General features: G+C 42.4%; 1 protein-coding gene across 2 annotated transcripts in view; it reads right to left on the bottom strand.

The window, feature by feature from the left end:
• Positions 1-2,039: 2,039 nt before the first annotated feature.
• LOC115062580 (low-density lipoprotein receptor-related protein 1B-like) overlaps positions 2,040-10,945 on the bottom strand; it is a 51,119-nt gene continuing 42,213 nt past the window's right edge. For both annotated transcript variants that reach the window (XM_029531671.1, XM_029531672.1), the window contains exons 27-33: positions 10,045-10,594; positions 9,509-9,634; positions 7,493-7,603; positions 5,101-5,337; positions 4,279-4,750; positions 2,638-2,737; positions 2,040-2,111 (exon numbers count right to left, since the gene is read on the bottom strand). In XM_029531671.1, the coding sequence (XP_029387531.1) occupies positions 2,082-2,111; positions 2,638-2,737; positions 4,279-4,750; positions 5,101-5,337; positions 7,493-7,603; positions 9,509-9,634; positions 10,045-10,594 (1,626 nt within the window). In that variant the 3' untranslated portion in view covers positions 2,040-2,081. The remainder of the gene's footprint in view (positions 2,112-2,637; positions 2,738-4,278; positions 4,751-5,100; positions 5,338-7,492; positions 7,604-9,508; positions 9,635-10,044; positions 10,595-10,945) is intronic.

The raw sequence follows: 10,945 nt of genomic DNA, 5'->3' as shown, positions 1-10,945 counted from the left end.
CCAACATAGAAAGCCGTGTGTGTGTGTGTGTGTGTGTGTGTGTGTGTGTGTGTGTGGTATTCTTTGAGCCCAATGCACGGGCCAATCAACATTTCTTTCTAAAGACCCTTATTTTTCCAGAACAACACCCAGAGGTTTCACTTCTATCGTGAGTTTCCTGCTCTATTTATTCATAGGCAATTATGTTATTGTACTGCCTAGTTTTAGGTCAGCTTGACACAAACTAGAGTCCTCTTACAGCAGGGAACCTCAATTGAGAACGCGACTCCTTATGAATGGGCCATATGCAAGCCTGTAGAACATTTTTTAAAATTAGTGATTGATGTGGGAGGGCCCAGTCCATTGTGTGTAGGGCCACCCCTGGACTTCTGACCCTGAGTTCTATAAGACAGCAGACAGAGCAAGCCAGAACATAAGGCCCGAGGGTCTGGAGGAAGGATAAAGGTCCTGAGGGGACCAAGAAAGCAACTCCATCCTATGAAAATGGGTAACAGTGATGTACATCACCTGCTTTGAAGCCTGATTTTTTTTTTTTTTTTTATGGCATTTTCATACACCTGTGAAGAGTGAAGCCAGGGACTTGTCAAGGGCAGAATGATCAGTGATGTTAGCTTCTAGGAGGTAGAAACAACAAATTCCTTTTGTGACTGAAAGGACACAGGGTACTAGAAAGGAGAGATGAGTTTTCTCTGGTACAGCTGAGCTTCTGCACACTTAATGATGCTTGTCCTACCTTCTAGCCAGAAAGACCTAACACAGCCTAATCAGGAAGGGTAGCTCCCCTAGCATGTGTTCTTCAGGTCAAGTTGATCTTTACTTAGAAGATTTTTATACCTCATTGAAGAACATGGAACATTTTATGCTTTTCCCCCAGTAATAAGCTAGGACTTCTCATCAGGCTTGGTGGCTTGCACAAGTTCATTCTCTAAGACAATATGCAAAAGTCTAGAAAAGATCCCAAGCAAGGAAACTCTTCCAAATGATACTGGGCTTACTACAATTTAGACTCATGTGGCTGGTACCATGCTAAGCCATGCATAGGCCTTGTATAGGACAAAATGACTTGCCCAAGGTTGCTCCTACCAAGTTTTGGACTATACTACCACTGTGACCCTATACATATCACAAATTCAATGCCTTTGATTCCCCATTAAGCAGTATACCTAGCAAGATGAGCAGACATATTAGCGGGCCAACCGCTTGTGTGGTCCTCATTGGGCAAGAGGTAGTTAGGAATAATCCTGGTGTAGCCTATATCCCATGTTGATGACCACAGTATCCACTAATGTTATTTTAAATAGCATGAGACATATCATATGTCTGAGACTCTGTATCTACAAAGTACTTTTTCTTGCTCCATTAGTTTCAAAATCGATCGGCGTTATCATAAAGGAAATGGTTTTTATAAACAATTGCCAACCCAGAGGTGAAATTTATCCAGGCTAGTGATTGATACTAGAGAGCAAATCCTTGACCATTTGTCATTATACAGAAACCTGGCTTTTAACTGGAATGGCAAGAAGATCCCTCTCTTTGGTAAACTAGAAAACTGGTTCAGAGGACTATCTCAAAGCTAGCCTCAGAGCTAAGATTTAAATCTAGAACTTCCAACTGGCACCGGGCCCCGTGACTTGAGCTGATGAGCGTTTGGAGCTGAGTCAGAGCCTAAGCTACATAGAAGTCAAACTGGATTCTTACCATATCTAAGGGTCTACAGTTTTCTAAACTCCATGATGTGATCTAAAGTAACCAGATGACCGTCTTTAATTTAAGAAGGAATCATTTGAAGAAGTGATCAGTATTCACCACAAATCGTTAGGAAAGTTAAGACATCGTACAACGAACTGTTCAAGCAGCATTTATTTAAATGTTTCAGTTTTTGTTTTTTGTTTTGTTTGTTTTGTTTTGTTTTGTTTTGTTTTCGAGACAGGGTTTCTTGTGTAGCCCTGGCTGTCCTGGAACTCACTCTGTAGACCAGGCTGGCCTCAAACTCAGAAATCCGCCTGCCTCTGCCTCCCAAGTGCTGGGATTAAAGTTGTGCCCCCCCCCTTCCTGGCTTTTTTTTTTTTTTTTTAATGAGGTCATTCAGTTTGTAATGAGGTTAAGGATTCCTGTGGGAAGAGAGTTGGAGTTAGAGAACAAACGAGAAAATAAGTTAATGGAACTAAATATGTTAGTAGAGGTCATGGGGTTAGGGTACCTACGTTTTTGGGGTAATTCAAATCCTTATAGCAGCCCACCCCACTCCCAATATCATTTCATGCATGTTTTATTTTAATTCTCCAAATTGGAGCTGAAGACCAAAGACTGTGTAAGCAGAAGTTTACTATAAATTACAGCCACACTTGCCCACTTAGGACTATTCACAATCTCATTTTTTTTTAAAGATTTATTTATTTATTTTATGTAAATGAGTTCTGTAGCTGTCTTCAGACACATTAGCAGATGGCATCTGATTCCACTGCAGATGGTTGTGAGCCTCTCCATGTGGTTGCTGGGAATTGAACTCAGGACCTACTAGAAGAGCAATCAGTGCTCTTAACCACTGAGCCTTCTCGCCAGCCGCCACAATCTCATTCTTTAAGCATGCCTCACCACCCCTTTTCCTCAGAAAAAACCCCGGCTCCCTCCGCATACCTGGTCATCATAGACTTCGTTGACAAAAGTCTCACTCTTCATTAGATTTTCTTCCTCTTGGTTATTTTCTTTATCATAGTCCAAATTTCTTGATGATGTTCTACAATCAAAGAAAATGATGTCAAAGGAATAGCTTGCATAGGAACCAAGATTAAAATATTATTACAGTGTGTGTGTGTGTGGGGGGGGGAGATGCCTCAGTTCTTAACATTCATTTCCTGCTCTTGCAGAGGATCCAAATTCAGTTTCCAGTACCCACGTGGAGGCTCAGAACTATCTGGAACTCCAGTTCCAGGGGGTCTCTTCTGGCCTTTGAAGGTACTGTACATACAAAGCAGACATGCGTAATGCATACATCTAGGCAAACACTCATGCACTTAATGTAAAACTAAATAAATTATATATCTATATCTCTATCTTTATCTATATCTATATCCACTGTCATGGTTAACTACATAGAAACTGTGTCTCATTTTAATCGCTTCTTAAATAAAGCAAATGATCTAAAATAGATGATAGTTGAGTCCATTATTATTTGTTACTAGGAAAATATAGTATTGTTTCTCCCCTGAAGGAAGCCCAGTGACCAGTCAATGAGAAATAACTTTAGGGACAGGTGAGGGACAGCAGGACACAAGTGAAGTAAGAAAGCAGGAAAACATGGAAGAAGGACAGAAGGTAAACCAGGTACACATTAACCAGCCTTCGCTTGGACACGTTCATACTCCTGCCTTTTCCTCGGTCTGTGAACGGAAGACAGAACAGCAAGACAACTCCAGGAGCATCAGGCTGCTTTATAACTCATGCATCGGCCACCTAACGCTCCTTCTCAGCATCTCCATCACCTCCCTCAAACAGGCCTTCCCTCTCTCTATCTCACAACGGCAGGAGTACCATCTGGCTGTTGTCTGTTTCCTTTAATGACCTTCTTGCCCTTGGATAAAACTTAGTATAGCTTCTTTACATTATTCCCAAATTTCACCTCTGGGTGTGGGCTAAGCTGTGCCCCACCGATGTTCCCGAATTAATGAAACATAGATGGTGATGGTAGGGTCTCCAAGGAGGCAATTAAGTTACATGAGTCCAAAACAAGAACCCCATGACAACAGGACCGGCTCCTTAAGGAGAAGGGGTGCAGACACAAAAAGAGGAGGAGGACATTGTGAAGGAGAAAAGAAGATGTCCACCATCCACCAACCAAGAAGGGGAACATCAAAACAGAATAGTCTGCTCAGACTTATTGAGAGCACGCATTCATGCTGTCTGTGACAACCAGGCTGGCATCCTGGCAAATGACTAACCTCCTAACAAATATTCCTGCAGTTCCAGGTGCTGACCTATCTTGTCATAGATGGGGAATCCCCTCCCTTTCCTCCCTGCAGCCTCACCATGGACTGGCCTTAACACAGCAGGTTTTACCCTTGCAAATTTCTCACCCCCCAACACTGTATCACACACCTCAGGTCTCAAGGAGATTGACCTGATTACTGCCTTTCCTGGTCTTTTAACAAGGGCCTCGACCAAATCGCTCCTCAGAAAATGAATTCCTAGAATGGACTTAAGCCTTCAACCCTGCTCATCATACATTATAAACTGCCAGTGAAATGTAATTCTCACACGAAGACACTCGTAGTCACTCACCTCTTGAATTTACGTTTTCTTCTGGAATGTAGAAACAGCCCCCAAATGGCCAGAGCAGCTGATAAAGCTCCACCCAGGGCTACGTAGCCACCGACAGGGCCACGCACTGCTTCTTGGCAGAACTCTCCGACATATTCCGCCAGGCAGCGGCATTTTTTCAGTTTTCCTTCCATTATGCAGGTCCCTCTCCCGTTGCAAAAGTCTTGGCTACAGGACATATGTGTTGCTGTCTGTAGATCCTTGGACCGAAGAGTTTCTGCCCTTCCCTTGGTGTCTGGGACCTTGCTCCCTGACGCAGGCATTTGACTGGTTAGTGTTTTTCTGACAGGATGTCTCATTTCTTCTTGTCCTAGATATATATCTGTGGTAGACTCAGTAGCCTGGAAAAGTCCGAAAGCTTCTGGTATCAACCTTTTCCGAGCTTCTGGCTTCTTAAGCATTGATGTTGAATGGACGTTACCTGGATTTAAACCTACAAAGACCAAGACAGATAAAATCATTGGCCCAACCTTCTTTCCCTATGCTGTGGTTACTCAGTCATTCTATTTAAGCTGGTGGTATCAAGACCTGTTCAAACAACTGTCCAGCTTCTTATAGTTCACTCTCATGCTCCCTGTCCTAAAACCAAAGGCATATTAGATTTCCAGAGGAATGCATAACAATTTATATACCCAGAAGTAGGAATTTGATGTTGTCCAGTAACAAGACCCAGTGCTAACATGGCAGTGATGTATAGGATAAGTTAAGGAGTGGCATTTTATTGGGTACTCCCAAAAGCCAGGAATACTGAGGCACAATGGGTGCTGGGTGGGAGGTACTCACAGTCCACTTCATCAGAACCATCCACACAGTCAGCGTGACCATCGCAAATTTGCTCCTTGGAAATGCACCTCTGACCGTCCTTACAGCATTGTGACATGGGAGAGCACTGGGCAGCTTCCACACATGTGTGGCCATCAACCAAGCAGTACCCACTGGGACACCAGCAAGTCTTGCCCTCGGGATTCGGTAGACAGATATGACTGCATCCTCCATTGTCTCTTGAGCAGCTGTTGTTACCTGTACATCAGCCCCGTTCCCAAGCCAAAAGTATATTACGTGAGATTAGGCCCTGGGGGAGTTTTCTGCAAGCTTTTTACAAATACATTAAAGACATATGACACAGATGTTTCAAGCAAATTAGATAGCAATTCAATTTGACTCCTTTTAGTTAATTGGGCTCTCAGTGACGGATAATTCTTCATAGATCAGTATGGCTTTAAACATATAACAAAGGCCCACCTTAAGAAAAATTGAGGAAATCTCCTAATCATTCAAGACTACATTGTGGGTACACTTCACTCAAATGACAGAACAAGAAAGTCCTTGGAAAGAAAACTATTGTTAGTGAAACCATGGAAACTGGGGTTTGTTATCCCTTTTATAATGTAAGAGAGCCATTTTTCATTTGGGGTCATTCTTCAAGGCTTAATCTTAAACTTGTGATGACGTCCCAGGCACTGTACCACAGAGATGTATGTGATGCAAACTTACACAAAGGTGAAAAGCTGCCTCCTGTAGTTCTAAGAACTTAGCAAGTTCTTAGCAAAAACCTGTGCAACTATCATTGGCAGACATTTAAAAATTATGTCCCCACCGAGTCAAGACTCTGGCGGTCTCCACATGACTAGCACACTTTCGTAGAGATTTGTCTGTCACAAAAACCGAAGGGCAGCATTCTCTTAGGACTAATGTGCCCGTCACATCTGACTGTCCCCAAGTTGATGGCCTGAGGCTCAATCAACATCAAAAGTAGCTACAATGGAGGAGTGGAACAGGCTGGCTCCACTTCAGAGTTCAAGCGTGCATGTGTGTTGCTAAAGATTCTGCCTGACGTCCCTTGTGTACTAGGCAAAAGCTATACCTGAAAGCTTTGTCCCTCCCTGTCCCCTTTGCTTTATAAACTGGATCTCAATAAGTAGCAGGCCTGCACCAACCACCAGGTGTCTCTCAAGTCTCAAGTTGGCATTTTGCTCATGCCAATACTAGTACTGTTTAGTCTACATGATATATGGAATAGAGTGATCTATTCTGGTTACAGGTTTTTGTTTTATGTGTATGTGTGCGTCTTAGTGTCTGTATGTGCTTTTTGTACTTTTTCTTTGACTCTTTTTTCCTGTTGGTTTATTTTGCCCTGTTATTGTTGTTGTTGTTGTTTCTATTTTATTTTTATTACTATTTTTTTAGATGCCTGCCTGTACTCTAATGGGGGGGGGGTGGAGGATCTAGGAGGAGTTGAGGGCAGAAAAGCAGTAATCAGAATATACTATGTGGAAAAAAAAATCTATGATCAATAAGGAAAAAAGAAAGAAGCAAATGAGAGGGGGAGGCTTGCTCAGTGTTAATGTTCAGACCCTGGGTTCATAGGAGCTAGGTTAGATCACAAACACAATCACACCCCAAACAAAAACACATTCAAAAGGAAAGGAAACACAGCGCCAACTTCTGGAAGCCAGACCAGTCTAGAAGGTGCATAAAGACAACAATAATTGAAATTAAATTCAAAAGAACAAAACTGAAAGTAGAACTCGGATTCTATAGTGGAGATCTTTAGTGCCCCTCAAAGGTCCCTGTGGTCCATTCTAACCCCAATACAACACTATTGAAAGGCACTGGAAATAGAAGAAATACGGCTTAGTGGGAGGTATTTATGAACGGAGGCTCATCTCTGAAGAGGACCATAGACTCGAATCTCTTCCTCTTTTGCTCTTCAGACAGGGGGAGAACAGATTTTCTTTGCCATATGGCCCTGCAATCATGTGTTGCCTTACCATGGACCCTCAAAGCAAGGAGGCACATCCACAGACCGACACCTGCAAAAACAACGAGCCGGAAGACACCTCCCCTTTGCAGAAGCCTGCTGTCTCTGGTATGTGTATACCAATAGCCATGGAAAAATAACATCATATCTACCAACTTCCAGCCCAGTGGATTGACCACAGCCACGTTTGGTACGCTATTCATAAGGCAATGGTGTCAACGGTGTGCCTGACCCAGACAGTAAGGAACTGCCCATAGACAAGAGCATTGTGCAGAACAGCAAGACTTTTAGACAGGGATATTTTAACATAGTGGGAAACACAAAGACATTGCAAGGAGATGGTAGGGTGGAATGTCCCCTCCATGGGAACTCAGTAGACTGCAGCGTAGTCACAGTCATTGGACATGTACTTACCCTGTTGACGAAGGACACTATACACTTTTAAGTCTACAATCTTCTGGTCCACTTGGAACCACTGGTTTTCTGAGACTTGTGCTTTATTGTACCAAACTCTGGTGATCTGGGCTGAAACAAAAGCCAGCGAGTAACTGTTAACAGAAATAAAATCCATGGCAGAACCATTTCCTAGGCAAAGGATTGCATTCAGCAAGAACACTTTAACTCATGTGATCTAAGGCAGCAAAGATTTTTTTTTCAGAAGAGGTACATATTTTTCTGAGTTTTATTGTGAAAAAGAAGTTCTGAGAGAACTTTGTAAAAATGACAAACTTCCAATCATAATGAAGTCACATGATAGCCGAGTATGGGGGTGACACACAGTTAGAATCCCAGTACTAGGGAGGCCAATATAGGAAGACTGTGTCATTGGGGCTAGCCTGGGCTACAGAGTGAGAAACAAGTAGACAAACACAAAAGCTAAACAATGTCAAATTTACCTGTCAATAAATTATAGCTAGAGCAGTAATAGATGTTGGACTTGATAATTAGAACATGTGGCACTTAAATGCCAACCATGTGGTTAATGAAGATTATCTTGAAATCTATTAGAACATATCTCTGGAAACAGCTCATTTGTGGGAGTCGTGAGGAATCCTAAAGTGGGTGGAAGGAGAGTTGTCATAAATCATATACCACAGATCCTCTGGGAGTCATACTGACAACTTGCTTTGCTGTGGCTGATAGATATTTGGAAATTTAAGGAGACTGGTTTACTTTTTTCCCAGTTTCCTTAAATCTAGATACTCTTAAGGAATTTATTCACAGGAATCTAGCACAGATACAGTAATGTAGGAGAACACTGTGGCTTTGGACAATGAATAGCCTAGAAATGCTACATTAGAGTCAGGAATAAAGCTCTTTGTGTGTAAGAGAAGCAGAAGCAGGAGTTCACTGGGGAAGGGAGGGATCAACTGATAAGGAACTGGGCTTTGGGACAGGCTACAAGGGTTTGACAAAGAATAAATCATCACAATAAACACATACAAAAACATCCCAGTGAAACCCATTTCTTTGTCTGTGAGCATGCAAAGTAGAGGAAGAACATACGAAAGAACATACAAACTAGAAAAGGTCATTTAAAAATGAACAGGAAGAATGTTGTATAACCGGCCTGGTCCCTCATGTTCCCTTTGTCAACTAAAGACAAGTATTGTCATTTCTTGATGAGCTAGAACGGCCAGTAACTGAGGGTGGACATGCCACCTAGTCCCAACTCCTGGCCCTGTTCTCTCTTCCATAGGGTTGCCCAAAGGTCCATGTGTTGAAGACTTGGTGTCCAGCTTGAGGATAAGGCAAAGGGAGTTAGAATTTTAGGTCCTTGGCCTTCCTCTTTCTCTCCTTTTGCTTTTTTGGAGGGAACTGGATTCTCTACTATGTAATCCACCAAGATACACTTCCTCACCAAAGATTCAAATGCAACTGGAACAAGTGAGCTGAAACCCATGGATCACACTTTCCTCCTCATGAGCTGGTACATTGGTTGCCATAGGTGTTTTGCCACAGTGACAGATTGATAACATGACACTAAGGAGCATAGTATGAAACACAGAAATTTCAGGACCTAAACTTTATCATATAGAGCAGTGGTTCTCAACCTGTGGATAGTGACCTTTTGGGGGTCACATATTAGATATTCTGAATATCAAATATTACATTATCATATTATCATACTACACAACTCATCACAGTGGCAAAAATACAGCGATGAAGTAGCAACAAAAAGTAATTTTATGGCTCAGGGTCACCATAACATGAAGGACTGTATTAAAGGGTCACAGCGTTGGGAAGGTTGAGGACCACTGATGCAGAGAATAACCAAATAAGTGAAAGGTCCTCCAAGTCACACATGCACTGTTCCACATCCTCTGTAGTCTAGGGAAGTCAGGCATTCTTTTAAAAGAAAGACCTTGCTAGGCATAGGTGCTAAGTAGAAGCAGACACCCTTTGGATTGCAGGAGTAAGATCACCTACCATCATCAACAGTTGTCCACAGCATCATGTCTTGACCACATGCAAAGAGGTGAAGACCCTTAAGTCCTTGGTGGTCCACTCTGTATCTTGAGCCATCTAGTTGAATACTTTGTATAAGTCCCTGCCCTGGGAAGAGATGGTCAGTTAATCTCACTTAGTGTTAATAGCTATACTATATCCTGAAGATTGTTATGTCTTGTTCCAGCTTCAGGATGACCTGTTTGTCATTTGGGACCTGAAATCGATTCTCCATCATTCACCTCTCCATAACGGTGATTCACAACAATTTGTTTATAATACACACACACACACACACACACACACACACACACACACATATATATATATATATATATATATATATATATATATATATATATATAATATAATATATGATGTGATGCATATGTGTGTGTACAGATTCAAGAGATCTGAAAGTTCTTTGAGGTTATAGCTGAAGATCATTGACCAGAACTTCATTATTTAGCACAGGGTCTGTGAGGTTCATATCTAGGGTGCAGATATTAATTGCTTACCAGTATCAGCCCAGTATACTCGGGTCCCTGAATCCGAAAAGGCCAGGCCCACAGGCACCTGGGATTTCAGCCACAACACTTTTCTCCGACTGCCATCCATAGAGGCGCATTCAATGCTGGAGCCATGTCTCTTGTCATCCTGCGAACCCAAGTCTGCCAAGCACATGACTGCAGTAGGTGGGTGGAGGACAATAGACGTTGGGTGGTAAAGATTTTCACTGAGCAAAACAATGGGATACTGGCCGTTTGAGAAAGCAACGTTGAGGTAGGGATTCTCAGTGTCGATCCAGTATATGTTTCCACTCATCCAGTCCAAGGCAAAGTCAATCACCGCCCCCCTCACAGAGATGACTCTCCTCCACGAGAGTATCCCTGGTTCTTTCATCCTCAGTAGCCTGATGTCACTTGTGTTGAGCTCTGACAGGTAGAGGGCCTTTTCCTGGACGAGGTAATCCACTGATGCCAGCTGTTTGACACTGGTGAAAGGAAGTGTTCTGTGTTCTGGAACAGTTGTTTGTTGTGGTGAAGTCTTAAGATTTTTCAGATAGATCTGTGGGGAGAAATTAGGTGGATGACAGTGATCAAGTCTACTTGAATCTTCTAATGTCAATATGATATTGATGCTAGGATTCTTAAATAAATATTTTCAGACATTCTATATTCTGAAAGCAGAAAACAGTTGACTTGTTCCTTCCCCGTAGCCTCTAGCACTGGGAATTCCTGAGATCTGTGTGTCTTAGTTAGGGTTACTATTGCTGTGATGAAATACCGGGACCAAAAGGAAGTTGGGGAGCAAAGGGTTTATTTGGCTTATGCTCTTATATCAAATGCAGTCAATACAGAAACTCAAACAGGGCAGGAGACTGGAGGCAGGACCCGATGCAGAGACCATGGATGCGTG

Source organism: Mus pahari, chromosome 19, assembly GCF_900095145.1.
Source record: "Mus pahari chromosome 19, PAHARI_EIJ_v1.1, whole genome shotgun sequence".
Lineage (NCBI taxonomy): Eukaryota > Metazoa > Chordata > Mammalia > Rodentia > Muridae > Mus > Mus pahari.
Note: the sequence above shows the minus strand (reverse complement) of the source record. Positions and strands in the feature narration are given on the sequence as shown.